Source organism: Pinus tabuliformis, chromosome 5_1 (genome assembly GCF_031772625.1).
Source record: "Pinus tabuliformis cultivar Carrire ecotype Pingquan chromosome 5_1, CPIR1, whole genome shotgun sequence".
NCBI lineage: Eukaryota > Viridiplantae > Streptophyta > Pinopsida > Pinales > Pinaceae > Pinus > Pinus tabuliformis.
This window is the reverse complement of record NC_142305.1, coordinates 168,031,328-168,053,276: the sequence shown is the minus strand read 5'-3', so window position 1 is coordinate 168,053,276 and position 21,949 is coordinate 168,031,328. Positions and strand designations below refer to the sequence as shown.

Below are 21,949 nucleotides of genomic sequence, written 5' to 3'. Positions count from 1 at the left end.
AAAATATTTTATAACAATACCATATTCTTTACTATGGACTAAAAAAATTACACTAAAAAACATTCCATCCATTAATTAAACTAAATATTTTTTTTACCCTTTTACTTATTAAAAAATAGATTTAAAATCTTTTAACCCAATTTAACATTCATAACCATCATTTATTAAAGAAATATGCCACTTAGGCCTAACAATAAACACCCCAATGCAAAGTATATTAAATACTCCATATATTGAAATGTGGACTCTCGAATCTAAAATAGCAACATTTTTCACCGTATATCATCGTCGGCATCTATTTATAATAACGACCCCTTTGTAAATACTCATCTTATATATCTATAAATATATCGTTCTGGACGAAAACCTTCCCCCCCGAGTCCGCAAAGTAAGTTTCCCCGCTCACAGGTAAGCCGCATCGTGAGCAGCCAAATACCATGGGTGGCGTTTGGAAGGAACGTCTGATTGACAAGTTTGAGAAATTGGAGAGCACAAGAGAGAGTGTGGAAGGTAATTGTTTTTCTGAGATTTACTCTGCTTATTTTTGGAAAATTAAAATTTATCGTAAAATTTCAGTAATAGCACCCCCCTGGTTAATTTATCCTTAGTCCTCGACCTAAAACCGATATATAAAACTAGATTATATATGAATAGGTATGAATAATTTTATTTAAGTTTTTGAAAGACCTGCTAGAATCTATGGCATTAGGGAAGGAATTACAGAAATTTACAGTTGCTTTAACGTTATTATGGAATGGAACATTGATATAATAAGTTGGCCTTTATCAGTCACTTCCCAATGGTGCATCTTCTACCGGAATGAGGCACAGGCGATAGTGGAGACATGGTGTAGAGATTTTGAGAAAGCAAGCGAAGACAAGAAAATCTCATTGCTTTATCTTGCGAATGACATCTTACTGAATAGCGTGGAGAGGAATGGCTGTGAGTTATTTGTGAATGAATTTTGGCGGGCTCTACCAATATATCTTGTAGATATATATCAAAACGGAGGACAAGTTATAATCGAAGCTGTCTCGAAGCTGGTATATGCTGTATTCTCTGATGAATAAATGATATTTGAATGTTTGTATTTTATGTATTCTGATCATTTTTCAGTTTTTAAATAAAAATGTAGGTTGGCATATGGGAAGATCGCAATGTTTTTAAATTAGGTCATCACAATCTGAGAACACATTTTCTTGGAGAAAACCCCCCCATCAAGTTCGGATGAAGGATTTGACCAAATGCGCCCCAGAAAAAGAGTGAGACAATTTACCATACATTTGTTCATTACTTTCAGTAATATCGTACTAGGGTTTCCCTTTTGATGTTTTCTGTTAATTGGTATCATTTTAGAAACTGGAAGTTAGATTCGAAGGTGGAGGTACTGCGGAGAGAATATTAACAGCGTACCAGGCAGCCGAAGAGGAGCATATAGAGGAAGATATGATATTGAAAACATGCGAGTCTTCGATGAAACGGTTGAGAGAGATAGAGAACGATGTACACAACACCTGCCAAACTGGTATGTAGACAAACAACAAAAGTAGTTAATAAATTGTTGTGTTTCTTTATTGCCGAAGCGAAGTAAGTTTGCTGGAGAGACGAACATGGTTAAAGCGAGCATAATTTCCATAGATTTTGCCAATTCTATATCAAATAAATAATAACTCTGATTCCGTAGTGTATTAACACATTCTGACAACCATAACAAAATTTGCTCATTAAATATCTCGCCTCGCATCAATTTACTCATGTCTCTTCACGCTCAGTCTTCTCACAGATTTCCTGCCTCAATGATAATAATGCTAATCTTGGCTTTCAAAACTCATCCATTTTAGCACTTTCCAGTTGGTTTTTCGTTTTGTGGAAAAGTTGGTTTTTGGTTCTCTCATTTCCACAGGTAGAATTCCTGATTCGATACATTTCTTTATATGTTGGCTTTCGAGTTCACTAGAGCAAGATCTGGAGCATGAACTTAAGAGTTATTGTTATTTTTTTACATAATAAGAATTTTTTTGAAAATTCAGTTATTTTTTCAAAGTTCAGTTTGCTCAAACCAGTAGAAGAACAGCTGTAATGGTTTGTTATTTCAGAATGTAGGTTTACTCATCACTTCAGTTTGCTCAAACCAGAAGAACAGCTGTAATCGTTTGTTATTTCAAAATGTAGGTTTATTCATCACGGGTTGATTTATTATTAATAGTTAATGAAAATTACCCCACTTGAAATTATTTTTCTGATAGTCTGTAAAGAGGAGCATGCTTTCACTCATACTAGATACTTCTGCTTTCACTCACACCAAATACTTTTATACTTAAAGTGTTTACCTATTTTACTAATTCTTATAGAAAACATGCTTTTGCTTGAGGTTAACCTGACAAACAAATTTGGGGTACTAATAAAACTCATTCAATCTCATTCAATCTGACAAACAAATTTGGGGGACTAGTGAAACTCATTCAATCTGACAAACAAATTTGGGGTACTAATAAAACTCATTAAATCTGACAAACAAATTTGGGGGACTAGTGAAACTCATTTAACATGAGAAACAAATTTGGGGTACTAATAAAACTCATTCAATCTGACAAACAAATTTGGGGGACTAGTGAAACTTATTCAATATGATACTAATAGAAAGGTGTTATCCGTGTTATCCATTCCCTGTGATTTTTTAAAAATTTGATACTAATAAAAACGTATTATCCATTCGCTATGTTCTTAAAGAAAAGCTCATGATTTGGTTTGGGGCTTAGAAGGAAACTGGGAATTCTTCGGAAGTAGCTAGGTGTAGCATATGCTTTTAAGTGGGTGTTATTTTGTTTTCTAACCCATAGCTATTTTTTTATTATTAAAGAATAGAAAATAAAAAAATTTCAACTTGTGTACTATTATAGGATTTCACCATGTAATTTTTTATTCATATTTATTTTACATTATATTCATGTTTAATTTACACACAGATTTAAATATAATCACCAAAACAAAATAATATCTCAGAAAAATAATCATGCAAAACAGTCATCAAGTCTATCTAGCAGAGCCAATTTATTTATTTTATTCTGTAACTTGTTTTAAAACCCACACTGGTAAATAACATGACAGAAATGTTGGGTATTGTTAATGGGGAAAATACCAAAAACCAAGAATTCAAACACACAGAGGGAATGCTCTGTTTCTACACCCACACTGTTAAATAACATGACAGAAATGTTGGGTATTGTTAATCTTAGTAACAGAGTATTTCACCACCATAGAAGATTTCTATTCATTAAACAAAAAAAATATTCACTCTGTCTCCATATGAGAATTTACACTGCTGGAAAAATTCCCATTAACATTTACTGCTGTAAAACCTCCATTCACATTTGCTGGTGTAAAACAATTTTACATATTGCTGTAAAAACAAAACTTACACATACTTACAAAAACTCGCTCCACCATTTTCTTTATGCACTACTGTGCAAAACCACACATGGTTTTTCTTACTCCTGTGTTTTACAAAAAGCCACACAAAACATTACAACTCTGTTCTTCCTATATTTTGTCGCACTGCTGTGCGTTCAATACATACCACACATTGTTTTCTTTACTGCCTCACGAGCTCTCTCTGTTACAAAAAAAAGTCAACTACAAAAATATACGAGCTCCTTTTTTTTGAGTATTACATTTCATAAAAAAAACGACCATACCTATCTTTAAATGCTCCATACCTTTTACATAAAAAAACTTACGTGCTATATATAAAAAAACATATATTGAAACGTGCCCATACCCATATTTAAAAGGGCCACCTAAATATACGTATCAATATTAAATTCCATAACTCTTCTTCTACGGCGGTCAAACTCAAAAATTTAATCCACGCAAGCCTTTTAATGCACCTCGTATGCAGCTTTGGTGGATCAACGGTGGAGAGCGATGGAGTAAATCCGACGGTGGAGAAAGATATCGGAAACCCATTTTCTGCAGAGCTTTAGCTTCCGAGAAACTTACGTTGGCTTACGTCAGGGGTGAACCACGTGTCAGCTCCATATTTTCTCGGGTTCGAACTGACGGAAAATCCCTTTGCCGGAAACTGGCCCGAGAACTCTCCGGCGGGTCTGCTGAACGTTTTCTGGCGTTGGTCCGGCTGCGTAGTTGGAAATTAGATTTCAACACTCCCCTTTAATTTCAACTACTAGGCATTCTGTCATACCCAGACACTTCCTCAAAAATTCAAAGCTCTTCTGATCCAGTGGCTTTGTCAAGATGTCTGCTACCTGTTCTTGAGTACTGCAATGTTCTAGGACAATTTCTCCATTGTTCACCAATTCTCTGATGTAGTGAAACTTTGTATCAATGTGTTTTGTTCTCTTACGAAACACTGAATTTTTTGACAACGCAATAGCTGAGCTATTGTCACAAAAGATCGCTGTCGCTTTTTCCTGCTCTTGGCCTAAGCTTCTCAACATTCTTCTCATCCAAACTGCTTGACATGTTGCTGCTGTAGCTGCCACATATTCAGCCTCTGTTGTAGACAATGCTACAATGGACTGCTTCTTAGAAGCCCATGAAATGGCTCCTGAACCCATATGAAATACATAACCGGAAGTGCTCTTCCGATCATCTACACTTCCAGCCCAATCACTTAGCGTATCCAACCAAATCTGAATGTTTTGAGGCATTATATAAAATTCCAAACATTTTGGTACCTTTGACATACCTCAAAATTCTCTTTGCTGCCTGCCAATGTGCCTCCTTTGGCCTCTCCATAAATTTGGAAATCAAACTAACAATATACATTAAATCAGGCCTAGTTGTTGTTAAATAGATAAGGATGACCACAATGCTTTTATACAAGCTAGGATCAAAATCCTTGCTGCTGTCCTCTCTGCTGAGCTTTAATCCCATCACTGTGGGAGTGATTGCTGCCTTGCATTCTTCCATCTTAAATCTGCCCAAAACTTGATTTACATATCTTGCTTGAGATATAAAAATTCATTTTTCATTTTGATCTACTTCTATGCCTAAGAAGTATCTCAACAAACCCATGTCAGTTATTTCAAATTCATCCTTCATGACTCATTTAAAATTCTCAATAAGATAAATATCATTTCCAGTGAAAATAACATCATCTACATACAAGATAACAATTAAAATTCTACCATCCTTTTCCTTGATGTAGACTGTGGGCTCTCCTTCACATTTGTCAAATTCATTATCCAACAGATATGAATCTATCCTGTTGTACCATGCTCTTGGCGCTTGCTTCAGCCCATAAAGAGCTTTCTTCAATTTGCACACTTTGTGATCTTCTCCTTTCTTCTCATAGCCGAGAGGCTGTTCAACATAAACCTCTTCCTTTAACACTCCATTTAGGAATGCTGATTTCACATCCATTTGGTAGACTTTCCATTTGTTTTGAGCTGCTATGGACATCACTGCTCTCACGGTTTCCATTCTTGCAATCGGGGCGAAAGTCTCCTCATAATCTCTTCCATACTGCTGCTTGTAGCCTTTGACAACCAGCCTTGCCTTGTGCCTTTCTATCTTGCCTTCAGCATTGCTCTTGGTCTTGTAGACCCATTTCACACCAATGACTTCTTTGCCTTTTGGTAACTCAACCAAATCCCATGTTTTGTTTCTCTCTATGGCATTCATCTCCTCATCCATAGCTTCTATCCATTTCCTATCTTTAATTGCATCTTCGAAATGAATAGGATCATCAACATGACAATACAAGGCAAACAAAGAATTCATTCCTTCATCATAAATTTCACTTAGATTTCTAAACTTCTTACCTCTTTCACTTGGTGTGCAAGTGCTTGAAGATGCACTTGAATTTCCTCCTTGTGGTGTGCTTGGAGAAGCACTCTCATTTATCCTCAATGGTGTCCCTTGCTGTCCTTGTGTTGGCACTGCTGTTTGGGGATGCATTTCAGCCACCTCCTCTTCATCTTCATCATGAGAGAAACAGTTTTTAACATTCACTGTTTTCTCTATGCTTCCATCCCAAGCTTCTTCCTCAATAAATTGAACATCCCTGCTTACAAAGAACTTCTTGGTAGATGGGATGTACAGCCTGTAGGCTTTGGATTCATCACTGTATCCAATGAAGATGCATTTCTCCCCTTTGCTGTCCAACTTCCTCCTTAGCTGATCTGGTATGTGTGCGTAGGCCATACACCCAAAAGCTCTCATGTGGGTGACTCCTTGCTTTCTTCCACTCCATGCCTCTTCTGGCACTTTGTTCAAGACTGCTTTTGTAGGACACCTGTTCAATATATAAATTGCACAATGTACAGCTTCAGCCCAATACTCATTTGGCAAATGCTTTGCCTTCAACATGCTTCTTGCCATCTCCATGATGGTTATGTTTTTCCTTTCAGCAACTCCATTTTGCTGCGGAGTGTACCGAGTTGTGAACTGTTTATGTATTCCATTTTCTCTACAAAACTTTAGGAATTCATTTGAGATATACTCACCTCCTCTATCAGTTCTCAATACTTTTATGTGCAGCCCGCTTTGGTTCTCCACAAGTGCTTTGAAATTTTGGAATTTCTCAAAGACTTCACTTTTGTTCTTGAGGAAATATATCTAAGTCTTTCTTGTAAAATCATCAATGAATGTCAAGAAATATAGGCTGCCAGCTAATGATGGAGCTTGCATTGGTCCACACAAATCTGAGTGGATAATCTCTAAGGGTGTCTTTTCCCTTATGCTCTTCCCTGATGGAAAACTTTCTCTGTGTTGTTTTCCCAAAATGCAGCCTTCACATAGGCTGTCAGGTTTCTCTATCAATGGTAATCCCTTTACCATTCCTTTTCTGCTCAATAAGTTTAGACCTCCAAAATTTAGATGCCCGAATCTCAAGTGCCATAACCAGTTCTCATCCTTTGGCACGCTTTGGAAGGCCTCTTGGGTGACTGCTGCCATTCCCCTTTTGTTCTTCATGTCTGCCCTGATCCGGAGAGGGAACATCATGTTCCTTGTCATCTTTGCTTCAGCAATGCATCTTTTTCTGGGTGGTATATCCATGCTGGTGCATACATCATTTTTAAAGAAAACATTGTACCCCTTATGGACAAGCTGTCCAATACTCAAGAGATTACATTTCATTCCGGGGACATAGTATACATCTGCTATGGTTTTCCTTTCTCCTTGCTTTGAAAATATTTTTACTTCTCCTTTTCCCATAACAGAGACTTTGCTATCAGTTCCTAGTGTGACTTCTGATTTCACATTTTTATCTAGGGCAAAAAAGAAGGCTATGTTTCCAGTCATATGGTTGCTGCAACATGAGTCTAAAAACCATATGTCTTCACTATGTGTTTCAGCCATGTTACAAGGTAATAGGACATTTTCTTGACTGCTGTTTTCTCTTGTAACATTTGCATTTTGTCTGCTGTTCATATCATGCTGTTCCTTTCTACAATCACTTGCATAATGTCCATACTTTTTGCAATAATAGCATTGAACATTAGATTTATCATACCTTTGTCCTTGAGCCTGATACTGATCTCTTTGTTGGTTGCTGCCTTGACCTTGGTTCTGATTTGGATTGTTGCCTCTTCCTTGTGCATTTGATGGGTTGTTCCTTCCACCTCTGTTATGGCTTCTGCCTCTTCTTCTCTTGTTTCCTCTTCCTTGACCTCTTCCTCTTCCAAAGGACATCTGGGTCTTGAAGGCTTGCTCAAGAGATGAGTTTTCATTCCTACTCAACCTCTGCTCATGTGTTATTAGTGATGCATGTACCTCATCAACTGAATAGTTTGAGAGATCCTTTGTCTCTTCAATGGTGGTGACTATGGCATCAAACCTTGAGGGTAAGACCTTCAATATTTTCTCCACAATCCTTCTATCTTCAATGGTTTCTCCATGAGTTCTCATTTGTGTGATTACACCAATCACATGAGTGAAGAATGAGTCAATGTTATCTGACTCCTTCATGTTCAAGTTCTCAAAATCCTTTCTCAGCAATTGTAGTTTTGCTATCTTCACTCTCTCCATGCCTTGATAGGCTGTCTTAAGGGTTTCCCATGATTCATTTGTTGTCTTAGCTGCTGCTAACCTTGGAAATATACTATGGTCTACTGCTAGATACAACAACACACGGGCTTTTGAATCCTTCTTCCTATTGCTCTTCAGCAGATCCTTCTCTCCCTGAGTTAATGCATTGAACTCAGTTTCATCTGCTGGTTCTTCAAAACCATCTTCAACTATTTCCCATAAGTCTTGGGAAGCAAGCAAGGCTTTCATAGTTATTGACCAGTAGTCATAGTTCTTCCCATTAAACTATGGGAGCTGGGTATTAAACATACCCATACCAGTGCTTGTGCTAGCCATTCCTTGACTGTGTATTTTAAAAACTGACTGTCTCTTCAGTAACAAACAAGATAGCTATGAAGAATACCTGAATCCTTCGTTGTCTGAGTCTTCTGTCTGCCTGAGAAGTTTTGCTGCAGCAACAACCTTCTCCCTTCAGCTTCTTTAACTTCTTTAAAGAGCCCGAGCCTGCTCTCATACCACTGTTGGGTATTTTTAATGGGGAAAATACCAAAAACCAAGAATTCAAACACGGAGAGACAATGCTCTGTTTCTACCTTTCCAGGCTCTTTTGTGCACAGGGAAGCTTAAAAAAAATTTACTGAGGAACAGAGTATTTCACCACCATAGAAGATTTCTATTCATTAAACAAAAAAAATATTCACTCTTTCTCCATATGAGAATTTACACTGCTGGAAAAATTACTGCTGTAAAACCTCCATTCACATTTGCCGGTGTAAAACAATTTTACATAGTGCTGTAAAAACAAAACTTACGCAGACTTACAAAAACTCGCTCCACCATTTTCTTTATGCACTGCTGTGCAAAACCACACATGGTTTTTCTTACTCCTCTGTTTTACAAAATGCCACACAAAACGTTACAACTCTGTTCTTCCTATATTTTCTCGCACTGTTGTGCGTTCAATACATACCACACATTGTTTTCTTTACTGCCTTTTCTTTACTCTCTCTCTGTTACAAAAGAAAGTCAACTACAAAAAATATACGAGCTCCTTTTTTTTTAGTATTACATTTCATAAAAAAACGACCATACCTATCTTTAAATGCTCCATACCTTTTACATAAAAAACTTAAGTGCTGTATATAAAAAAAAACATATATTGAAACGTGCCCATACCCATATTTAAAAGGGCCACCTAAATATACGTATCAATATTAAATTCCTTGACTCTTCTTCTACCGCGGTCAAACTCAAAAATTTAATCCACACAAGCCTTTTAATGCACCTCGTATGCAGCTTTGGTGGATCAACGGTGGAGAGCGATGGAGTAAATCTGACAGTGGAGAAAGATATCGGAAACCCATTTTTTGCAGAGCTTTAGCTTCCGAGAAACTTACGTTGGCTTACGTCAGGGGTGAACCACGTGTGAGCTCCATATTTTCTCGGGTTCGAACTGACGGAAAATCCCTTTGCCGGAAACTGGCCCGAGAACTCTCTGGCGAGTCTGCTGAACGTTTTCTGCCGTTGGTCCGGCTACGTAGTTGAAAATTAGATTTCAACAAGAAACACTCTCCCTTTGCCTACCTGTCTGTGAAGTACCTGGCTTTCCTGTGGGTTTTAGCACCTTCGGGTTGGTCTGCTCTCATTTCCACACGCCAAATTCCTGACTTACACATTTCTCAATCCGTTAGCTTTTCGGTTCATGAGAGCCAGAATAACACTCTTCCTTTACCTACCGGTCTGTGAAGTACCTGGCTTTCTCGGTTGTGGCTTTCCGGCGGGTTTTAGCACCTTCATGTTCCACAGGCCAAATTCCTGACTTACACACTTCCCAATCCGTTAGCTTTTGAGTGTATGAGAGCTATGAAGTAGAGAAAGATCTGAACCATGAAATAAAAGCATAGTTTTGATTTTTTTACATGGTAAGAAAATTTAATAGAACTTCGTTGGTAAATTAGCAATGGGATAGTTAAGGTTAGCTGCTATTTTAGAATGCAGGTTGAGGCATGATAGGCATGATAGTATTCAAAGAAAACCACTTCATCCAGAATTATTTTGTTGTTGCTTGCACTCAGGCTGTATGCCTATGTGTCTCAGGCTTTTAACTTATTTCCTTAAATGGAAACAAATTTTTATTCAAACAGAAACAAACAGGGTTTTAACTTGTTTTTTTACATGGAAACAAACTTTTATCCAAACAGAAACAGATTTAGAGTCGGAAAAAAATATAATTTATCTTGAAATTGACCTAACATCCACAATTAAAAAACTGAAAAAACTCTTATACTAATTAAAAAAAGGAGCTATCATTCACCATGATTTTTTTTAAAACTCATGGTTTGGTTTGGGGTTAAGCATTGAAGGAACCTGGAAAGGAAAAAGCTGCTCCACAAGTAGTTCAGTCAAGTAGTAGTTGTTGTGAAACATAGGCTTTCAAGTGTCATTTTTGTTTTTTTAAATAATTATTTTGTTTTTATAATAAAATCTGAACTTCTTAAACTTGATACATAATTATTAAATTTAAATCTATAATTTTTTATTAACATTTATTTTTGTCACTAAAAACAAAATAAATATCTGACTATAGTAATCATGCTAACTCATTAAAAAAGATAATTATTAAATTTAAATCTATAATTTTTTATTAACATTTATTTTTGTCACTAAAAACAAAATAAATATCTGACTATAGTAATCATGCTAACTCATTAAAAAAGTATATGAGAAAAATCAGAGTCATATTGGAGAAGACTGCCTAGTAGCATGAGCCCTATGGTATCTTGAAGTTTCACGTTTCTCCCATTGATAAGGGCTAATACATCTCGCACTTCTTTGTATGCCTGCGACATCATGTTTGTATTGATATATTATGTATTCAGAGGCTTTTAAACGGGAAAGGGCCTTTTTTACTATAAATTTTAATATCTATGTTTATATGTTATCAGCATTTTGCCAACTGTTTCACAGTTTTGTAACCCAAAAAAATATTTTTAATTAAATTGAATGTAAGAGGAGTAATTTGATCTGATTAGTAAACATATTACATAAGTGCAAATATATTGCATAAAGTGCAATATATTTGCTTTGATTTTTAGCCTATTTTAAAACTCTGTTATAAGATATTGGTAAATAAAGTAACCACATAATCTAAATATAAATATAGTTTTTTCACATTTTAAAAAGAAAAACACTCCGCCTCTGCTTATTGTGACCCCTGTTGCAATTTGTTGTAAAGTTAGTATTTCATTTATTGATCTATTATCTTATTTCATATCATATCAGCAGGGTGCCTGGACATTACGCGGTCGATTCAATTATCTGATGAACTCATTCAAGAAGAGACAGTTCTGTGGGAATGCACCAAGCAGCTGAGATCTAATGAATCGACAACTGCTGCTGTTATTTCTAAGCTGAGAGAGGCGATCCAACCAGAGGTAATAATTACAGCCCACAGTGAACGTAATGCTCTGGTACTACTTTAATTTAATTAAAATTCAACACATAGGTCCATTTCAGTTGTCTAAGTATTATCAAGCTGAAAAGTAAGTATTTTACAGGAATATAAGCTGGAGACTCTTCGGGATCAACTCAAGGTGAGGTTGCCCAGCTTTTCATTTCACATAAATTCTCATGGTGTTTTCTTGCTATAAAATGGTAGATTTCATATTTGAAATTCATCGTATTTCATATAATCAGGAAGCCACCGATTCGGCTGAGAGTGCACGGAGGATTCGGATGAGACTAAAAAACATAAGTGATGGCTCGCATGAAACTTACACTCAAACACAGATAGAACCCAGATACCAGCCAAAGGCAGCTTCGAACACAGTAGCGAACACACAGAGAAACCAGATACCAGCCAAAGGCAGCTTCAACCACGGCTACGGGCCACAAAATTGTGGCAGGGGAGGTTAATATTGGAGCAGGGTAGTTTAATATTGAAAGTGAAAACTCAGCTTCATAAGCTAAATTCATGTTCATGGTTGGCAAAAGGTTTGAAGATTGTGGTGGTTGTTTTTTATAAAATAAATAGTATTGGAGTGGTGTCGATAAATTTCATAGCGAGCATTCGCAGTGAAAAATTTATTCCATTGTTTTATTTGATATTATTATGTTTTACAACATTGTGAATATGAGAATTGCGAAAAGCGGTTTCCGATTTGAGTGTGCTATTATTGACAGCGGTTTACGGTTTGACTGTATCATTATCGAAAGTGGTTTATGATTTGATTGTTCTCACCTTTACCCTTACTCTTGAGAGTGTGTTGTCCTTATTATTAAAAAAATAATATACCGTCGAGAGTGTTGTTATTATGACAAAAAAAATTAATATATTAGTTAAATAAATTTCTATTTAATTATAAAAATTCATATTATTTTATTTGGGAGATTTACAATATGTAAATACTTTTTTTTTTGGTTATAATACCGTGATTTATTGTACAGGTCAAAATAATCACATCCTCATTTCAAATTATATTTATGAAACAACTAATTCCGGTAGAAACAACTCTTTCCTTTGGCGGAATGATTAATCTCGGGCTTCATACCTTCTGCTGCTAGGGTTACTGTTTGGGTTATTAGATAATTTCAAGAAATAGCCTCCTCTCATCCTGATCGGTGGACTCCGTTAAATCTCTGCGGCACTTCAGATTTGAAACTCTTCCAGACGGCCTCTCTGCCGTACTTCAGATTTGAAACTCTTCCAGACGGCCTTATTTATTATTTCACGAAAACGAGGTTCTGCGATTTCCAATAGATCTACTGTCGTGGACTGGCTTCAAATACAGTTGTGTTTTGTAAACTTCGCATCCCCGAACGAAGAGAACGAGGGTTGCACGCATCTGAGGCTTTGCATATTACAGAGCTGAGCGTGAGTGAAAACAATTGAATTGGGAATTTTTACTCTTGAGATGTCTCCTGCTTTGAGACAGGCTATCTAGCTAAAAATTGTTCAGAAAAATTTTGCTAGAAAAAATCACCATAAATCTACATTACACTGTCATCTCACGAGAAAACTCTGAATCACAAGAAATCTAGCAAGAAATAAACAACTCTCAAGACAAAGAAGGGAAATCCAGGTCCAATAGCAAAAAAATGAACTCTTCAACCCCTCAAGCATCAACATGTATGAACATTCCAATACCACACAAAATAAATCTTCATTTAACAGCAAATCTCCAAATTCTCAACTATCTTCAAAAAACAAACACAACAGATAGCTAACCTAATACACCAATGTCACAAGAACAAGAAGAGATGTCCCAAGAATCAGAAGAGATGAAGGAGATGCAATATAAAGGAAGTTGGAAACCATATATAAAAGAAAGAAAGCTACAACACCTATCTCCCCAACAAAGACTAGAAGCTAGACAATTAAGACGTAAGAAAATTATAGGTCTGATAGACCAATTTGGTCTCAGTGGAAGTTAATCACCACCATCATCATCATATATGATTTTTTTTTGATCCAAAGATAGTAACACAACCAACATGTGAACTCCTTTATCTCTATAGCTACACCCCTGTCCAAAGCAACTCATACTTCTAGGGAATAAAGATCTTGTCCAAAGGACAATACAGAACTCTACTTCAATAGAAATATTACTCACACCCTAGAAATATGAATACCTTGATCATGTGTAAAAAAAATAGTCTGATCTCTTAATTGATGATGATCTTTGTCCTTAGGAAGAGAACGACCACCATTGAAGTATTAACCTACAACAATTCATGATTTCATCAAGCATTTTAGTCATGGTATCTCCGCAAGTGAATAGTAGCCCCTTTATTAGCCTTGGCTCGAAATAATTTATTTCAACCTTAGTTTACTCCATAGGCTTTATAAATGTCAGAATCAACCTTCATTAGACGAATGTAATTGCACCTGAAACCCTCTTAAATTACTATCAACGAACATGACCGTCTCTCACATGTGTGATTTGATTTCCGGGGTGATGGGATTCTTGGAAAATTCATGGAAATAAACTCTTGAAACCCCAATCCACTACAAGGAGGATAATAATGCAAATATGAATCAGTGATCTCTGTAATAAGATATTCAATATGTCCTAAATTATGGAAGAGAGTAGTTCTGGGCCCTTCTAAATCTATTTGCCCCAAACAATTTCTACTTGGGAACAAGTATTTGCCCTGTCACAATTCTAAACTCACAAAGAAGTTAGCTTTTGTAAATATATCTATGTGTGGCCAAATGAAATTTTAACAAAAAATTTGTGCTCTTAATTTGATAAATTTGTTCATTTTAATAAAATTTATTTAATGGCGTTCAAAAAAAATAGAATGCCCCACCTTAAATTAATCAAAATGCATCCTTAATACTTGTGTTTCTAATTCCTTTACCAAATTGCCAAATTGTGAGATAGTTATTGAGTGAAGGACAATTTGGTAGAAATGTTGTTGGATGCTTAATAAGGAAAATTTGTCACGTGAAGGGATTGGGTCTTTTTCTTCTCATGGGTCCTATCAATAGGTATATCTTGAAGTTCATTATGCTATTAAAACTACCCCTTTCTCACATTAATTGACATTTTTTGTTATAATATGCTTAGTAAGAAGAGTAAATGGTGTTTATCATAGTATGTGACATAATGTGATTAAATTGTAGGAAAAATAGGAATTTTTGAGGCATTTACTATGCAAGGGTTGGATGAAGACAACCATTAGGGAATTTAGGGACGCTTGTCCACCTCCTTAACTCTCTAACTCACCTTGATATCAAGGGAGATACAATTAGATACCATTTTGTATAAATAAATGAGGTGAAAGGCTCATTAGGATTTGAATTTTTTATTTAGCTAGGAGTAGCTATTGAGCTCACGGCTTGACATTTTCATTGTTAAATTTCATGTGATCTGTGAGACTACTATTTTCCAATAATGATAAGTTGGTTATTAAGTTGCATCTTAGCTAGTTTTAGAGGGATGAAATCCTTAGGTTTGGACCCAACCTATAGGCTTTGGTACCTCTTTGTATTTACGTACTGTTCTTATTTTAAATCATTTAATGTCTTTATTTTATTGCAGTAGATGTTAAACTATAAAAACGTGTTATTAAAGGAATCCTTACCACCTCTTTTGTGGCAGAATGCTTGGAAATATTTATAATCTCAGTCTAAAAACATTTTGTTTATAATTTTTTTGAAACAAATAGATTTTATTTGTCCTTCTTCATATTTACTTTTTTGAACTTAAGAGTTAGTTCAATGATTAGAATAGTGTTGTTGCATACAATAGATCTTTTTCATCATAGTTTATATCATTGTGTTAATGATCAAATAATGCATGCATGTTGTGAGTTGTAGGGTTGTGTTGATCTACGGGGGATGGTACATCTTTCATCTCCACTTGGACTTCTCCATCTTCTCCTTACACCCTACAATTGTGCTCCCAAAACTCAATTTCCACAATCACTCTCTTTGGACAATTAAGGACACCGTGGGCAATCATATTGGTGCAAGAAAGACCCCCGAGGCGTGGTAGGCTTTGGTAGGAGTCTTCCCCAACCTTACTTCACTCCCTCCTACCTTTGTCCACATCTTCATGCCCTCAAGATACCATTTCCACCCTAAGAAGGCCCTTGGAACCCCTCATGTAGTAATACAAGTCATCCTGTAGAAATACAAGACCTCATGTACCAATACATTTAGCCGGCGTGTAGTACCATGTTCCTCGACCTGTTTTTCTTCCCACTAGAGCCTTAGCTAAATCAAGATGAATATTGGCCCCAAGTTTCTATTTGATGATCAAGAGAAGCTCCTAGACCACTTCAACCACTTATTTTCCTCACTCCAAAACACAGTAGAATTAGTATTTTTCATTCACAAGCATGATACAAGTTAGATTTCCGATTTTCAGGAAAATGTGAATTAGATCAATGATATATCCAAATAGGTTACCAAGTCGATGAACTATGAAATATAGGGTAGCTTTAATTTTTCATGTAGATTAGCCCTTTCTCTTTCATGTAATGTTAATTAACATCTACAAGTTGAACACATGACATTTTCATTTTCATAGTTAAGAATCAATTTTCAATTGTGCTTTCATCAACAAGCATTCACTATAGTTAAGTTGGAGGAATGGTCTCTGAACACCTTGATCTGGTGTCATGATTGAGGGTGGCATGAGTAGAACATAACTTACTATTCGTATAGCATTGTCACCTCTATGTTTCTACGAACCTCAGGTTGATCATTTAAGTTGAGGAACCCTTGGGAGTTATAACACTCTTGGTGCAATACTAGCGCTCGACACTTTTTGGTGTCAATTCCGAGGACATGTCTAAGTAGGTGTTGTTTTTTCTTGATCATATTTTTCTATTTTGCATGAGTTTTATTACTTTGAAAAAAGTGAAAAGTTCAAAAAAAAGAAAAAATCATGCCTCGTAGGAGTAGGGATAACCAAGAAAAATTCTTACCAAAAACCTCCACACCCTCAAGTAGTCAACCTTCATTCTTCTTTGGTGACCATGAACTTCCCTCTCTAACTATAGGGGAGTTAGAAGACCCTCTAGGCGAGCAACTTGAAATTTTGGAAGAACCTATTGGGGAAGAAGAAGAACCCATCTCACCTACCCAAACCATGGTTGAAAACAAGAGCAATGAGCTCTTCCCTATGTGATAAACCAATGGAGAAGCTAGTATGAAAAATATAAGGCCTACTTCCCTTCCAAATTTCCATGGCCTAACCTCTGAAGATCCTAACACCTTCATGTTGGAGTTAGTTGTTGTTTGTAGGACCTATGACTATGCCTCTGATGAGAAGAAGTTGAAGTTGTTTTCTTCTAACCTCAAAGATGCAACCTTGAGCTGGTTTATGAGTCTACATAGATGCATCATCACTACCTCGGCCCAAATGCAACAAACATTCAATGATATATACTGGGATTAGTGTAGTTTCAAAGAAACGAAGGAGAAAATATTTAGGATGACCATTGGACCTGATGAATCTTTGCAAGACTATGAGGAAATGTTTCAACTGAATTATAGGAGGGCCAACTATAGCCTTGATGTTGAGTCACTCAAGCTAGTTCTTCTCTGAGGGATCAAGGAATATGTAATGGAAACCCTCAACATGCTATTTGGAGGAGATATCTACTAATTACCTTATCATGACATCAAAACTATATTCAAGAATTATTCTAGGGTTGTTAAGAAGAAGGGTAGGTCTAGCCAAAACTTGTTCATTTCCTCTCCCTCCACAACATCCATCAAGCATGAAATAGGAAATATGTTGCATAATTTTCAGAGTCAAATGTTGCACACATTTTCTTTGCAAATGGATACTATGAAAATCAAAAGGAAACAAGAGGAAGCAGAAAGGGCACTAGCTATTTTATTCCCTAGATGTACTAAAAGACATCCTAGGAATGAATTCCCACTGAATGTTATAGAATTCTTCCTAGTATGTGAAGAGAATCATGCAACATAAAAATGCCCCTCTCTACCATGCCTAAAAGATGTATACCAGGGATGAGTAGATAATGGGTCAGAACAGTTGTGTTTCATTAACCAAAGGAGGCCACTAGTACCTCGTCCATATTAACAAGGCATGCAAGGCACACATTATCCTTGGTGAGCTCCAGTATTGTAGCAATAATGCTACAACTCCTGGGGCTTCCTGTCTCTTAATTTTATCAACCCGGTAGTTCGTACAAACTTGGAAGCGACGGTGCTCTATGCACAAGTACTAGCTCTTGTCGCAGCTGTCACTTGGTCAGCTGGCACAAATCCGCTAGGGCTCAAGCCAACTTCTATAGGCTCACAGAAGAAGCTTTATCAATGATGGACGAAAGCTAGCTCACAGAAGACTAATCTACTTGGCAAAAATGAACTGAAAGCAAATCAAGACATGGAAACCCTAGGAAACCCTAATTTAACTAGTCTAACCTCTATGATGCAAAGAATGTGAAGGAAACTTCTACCAATGATGCCATTACTTTTAATAAGTGAAAATGCATGAATCTAATCTACTTGCATCTTAAAAGACATGCTTTTGTATTTTTTCTTTAAGTGGATGGAGTGATTGTGATTTTGTGCTTATTAGGGTTTGGTTGTGCAGATGTGATGCGGAAGGAAGGAAAGCTTGGGAAAGGTTGGGGAGGCTAGGAGAGGTCCCCAGAGATCCTTAGCATCAGTCCACAGAGGTTCCTCACGTTCAGAGGCTCAGCAACCGAGTGAGTGGCCTCCTACAGGATGTCTGCAGGGGATTCTACAGGAAACGCAGGGGTTTCTACAGGATGTGTTGTAAGTGGAAGTTTTGGGCGATGGTGAAGGGATGGAATGGTTTGGGTGGATAGGTAGGATGGAGATGAGACTTGTGATGACTCAAGGGTAGAGAAATAGGACAGAGAATGAGTGCACGAAGTGGTTGGTGGATAGAAGGATGGGATCAACAAAAGGACAAAATGATGAAGCTATGTGGTAATGAATGAGTTGGAAGGTGAACAGCAATGTAAAACCTATGAACAGCAATGTAAAACCGAGAAAAAGGAGCCGTGCATGGAATGAAAAATGTAGATGTATGGTTCAATGCCAACAGTGCATGGATGTATCTTCAATGACTATGTTGCAGCATGTATAAAGTGAAGAACTGTGTATTTTTGTGGTTGGTATAGGTTGCACTCCAATCTCCAAACAGAGATGGCAGTGGAGACTTCCTCGACCTTTTTCCTTGGAGCTCCAATGTATTATCAACCTGCTAGTCTAACTAAACAACCGAAAGCAATTCAACCATAAGCTAAACTCATTCAATCTCATAAAAACTAACTCAGCAAACCTGTAATTTCGAATTTCATGGTAAAGCAATGAACTAAAGTGCTGAAACAAAAAGAAATTAACATTACAACACAGAGGAGGTCTGTTGCTCTCTTAAAAACTCAGAATTGGATCAAAAGCTGCCCGTCTTTATTGAATAATCATGAATCTAATGACATGCCAAAACTGGCTTACAAGGAGAAAAAACCGAGCTACAACATGACTAACCAAATTGACTAACTAGCTAACCCCAAATTGACTAACTAGCTATACAAAATGACTACCCACTAGCTAACCAAAATGAGGCCCCAAGCCTTCTTATTTATACAATTTGAGGACCCAACAGTCCTCCTAAAAGTTAGGGAATTGGTTGCCCAAGACTTGTAGTTAACAGCAGTCCTACTTGACTTGCTTGGCTGCCCTTGTGCTCATTGATTTGGTGGCCTTTGAACTCCGAGCTGATGGTGGAGAATTCGAGGTAAGGGCCCATAAATGAGGGGGACACCTTCCTACAAATCCTCTAGCTTGTTCTCCCACGAATTTGGCTGCCAAGTGCTCATTAAGACCTTCAATTTTGTCTCCAAGTTGACCAACAAGGCTACACAAAGCACCCATTAGACTTGTTGGCATAATGACTAACCAAATTCACTCTATTAACATAAAAATAATCAAAAACATGCAATAAACAAATGAGAATGGTGGACTAAGCCAAATTAGGAGGTTGAATGAGCCCAAATAATTGTACATTTTTGGGGCTCATCAATCCTCACTAAAATTCAAATCAAAATGTACCTTTTAAGCCTTGGTACCCTTCCACCCATCCATCATGGTCCACACCTCCTCCTTGGCCTTATGATCTTCCATACCCTCCTCAACCCGTCAACAATCCTTTTCAGCCATATCCACCCCAATATTCCTAATGGGGAAACCCCTCAGAAGGGTCATGGCCTCAAACAAACCAACCACCTTCTTTACTGCCTCCACCCTAACCTCAAACAAGGCTAACTCATCCTACTCCACATAAGAAACCTTAAATTCCTTCTCAACCTAATCGGATCCTGAATAATAAGTAGGCACAACAGGTCTACAGTGGGGAGACATTATCTCACTTATGTTATGGAAATCCAAGAGATCAATCTTCGGTCTAGGAAGGTGCTCCCAGAAAATAACCCACCTTCTCCATCTGAAAATATTGAATAAGAGAAGGGAGAGAGTGCCCCTCAATTCAATGCACTTCCCTACCCTAAAAAGTTGGTCCACCCTAAGGAGCACACCGCAGTAGAGGTTGAACTTCTAGGATAATTGAAGAATTTGGCTATCAGGATACCCCTTCTCCACGCCATTAAATATGTTTCCATCTACAATAGGCTTATTAAAGAAAAATGTTTCAAAAGCCCTCGAAGAAGAAGGATAGATACCCCCACAATCAATGTTGTTGGACAACTATCTGATATGATTCTTGGGAGGGTGATCTCCCAAAAATACCTAAACCACGGTAGCCCAGTAGTGGATGTGCACATTGATGGAATTATGGTCCTAATACTCTAATTGATCTTGGGGCTGCAATCAATGTGATGATTAGGAAAACCATGTTGAAGCTCAATATCCAATGGGCTTTGAGAAATACCACCAGAGTGTTGCAGTTTGTAGATAGATCCACAGTAGCCCCTGAGGAAATTATTAAGAATGTCATGGTCTCCATTGACTCCTGGGAGTACCCTACTGATTTTCTGGTCCTCCAACCCATAACCAAGTTTAATGGCTACCCTCTCATCTTAGGAAGACCTTGGTTGGCCATTGTTGATGTCTACATTAGTTTTAGGGTTGGGAACATGACTATCAAGAATGTACATTTTTCCAAACAACTTGTGTTCTTTTCTCCTGATCAACCTTCTATTGAACATGATTTACCCATATGGTTAGAGGATGAATTGTATCGTACAACCCCTAACCAATTCTGCACTCATGATACTATTATAGGAGGGGGACAACTTGAAGAAGATGACCTAATTTACCATATCCTTCATAATCATCCTCCCACTCCCATACCAATTGAGGAGTTGATAAAAGAATATGGGAGTAGTCCTTAGACAGGCTTGTGCTATGTTGACTAAACTCTAGAACATGCCAAGATTGTATAGTTTGGCCTATCCATAGCTTTAAAGATCAACCCCTCTCTTGAACAAACATGAAGAACAATTGTGTAATGTATTGAGGCAACACCTTGATGCTTTTGCTTGGGATTATAAGGAAATGAAACGTGTGCATCCCTCAGTTTTTACTAATCATATTTACATCAAATAGGGATGCAAGCCTATGCGCCAACCCTAGAGAAGGATGAACCCATCTCTTAAGGACATTGTGGAAGAATAATTACAAAAGCTATTGGATGCAGGGTTCATATACTCCATTATAGATAGTGAGTGGGTGTCACCTCTTGTTTTAGTTCCCAATAAGAATGGTAAGTGGAGAACCTATGTTGATTACTAGGAACTTAACAAGGCTACAAAGAAGGACCATTTTCCTTTTCCCTTCGTTGACAAAGTCCCATATGGCCTTGTAGGAAATACATTCTTCTCGTTCCTGGATGGATTTAGTGGATACAATCAAATCCATATCAACCCTTAAGACCATGATAAAACCACATTGACATGTTTGTGGGGTACGTTTTCCTAAAGAGTTCTTCTATTTGGTTTGTGCAATGCCCCTGATATTTTTCAAAGGATATTTTTGATTATTTTTGTTAAACACGTTCATGACTCTGTTGAGATATACATGAATTATTTAACTCCTTATGGATGTGACTTCCATGAAGCTCTCTCCAATATGCACAAAGTCTTGAAGAAATGTATTGAAATGAACCTCTCATTGAGCTATCATAAACATGATTTTTTTATGAATGTAGGAATTGTCCTTGGCCATTCTATATCCAAGGAGGGAATATAGGTTGACCCAAACAATATTGCCATCATCAAAAGGGTCCCTATCCCTAAAAATTAAAAATATGTCGGGAGTTTCCTTAGATTAGCTAGGTATTATAGAAGGTTCATTAAAGATTTTAAGAAACTAGCTTCACGCTTGTTTGGTCTACTGTCTAAAGATTTAGATTTTTGTTGGACAAGAAATTGTAAAGAAGCCTTTGAAATACTAAAAGAAAAGCTTACCATTATACCCATC

General features: G+C 37.0%; 1 protein-coding gene across 1 annotated transcript; it reads left to right on the top strand.

Annotated features, from left to right (window-relative positions):
• Nucleotides 1–437: 437 nt before the first annotated feature.
• Nucleotides 438–11,910, top strand: LOC149163962 (uncharacterized). Its single transcript, XM_089429322.1, has 6 exons — nt 438–510; nt 790–1,043; nt 1,357–1,525; nt 11,281–11,465; nt 11,553–11,588; nt 11,692–11,910. The coding sequence occupies exons 1-6, from the start codon at nt 438–440 to the stop codon at nt 11,908–11,910; spliced, it is 936 nt and encodes a 311-aa protein (XP_089285448.1).
• Nucleotides 11,911–21,949: the final 10,039 nt, after the last annotated feature.

What these genes read in the sequence shown, in the direction of transcription:
- LOC149163962 (XM_089429322.1), top strand. Translation starts at nt 438, where the DNA reads ATGGGTGGCGTTTGGAAGGAACGTCTGATTGACAAGTTTGAGAAATTG. An exon ending in CACAAGAGAGAGTGTGGAAG is followed by an intron (nt 511 to 789) that starts GTAATTGTTTTT and finishes GGCCTTTATCAG; the next exon opens with TCACTTCCCAATGGTGCATC. An exon ending in ACAGTGAACGTAATGCTCTG is followed by an intron (nt 11,466 to 11,552) that starts GTACTACTTTAA and finishes AGTATTTTACAG; the next exon opens with GAATATAAGCTGGAGACTCT.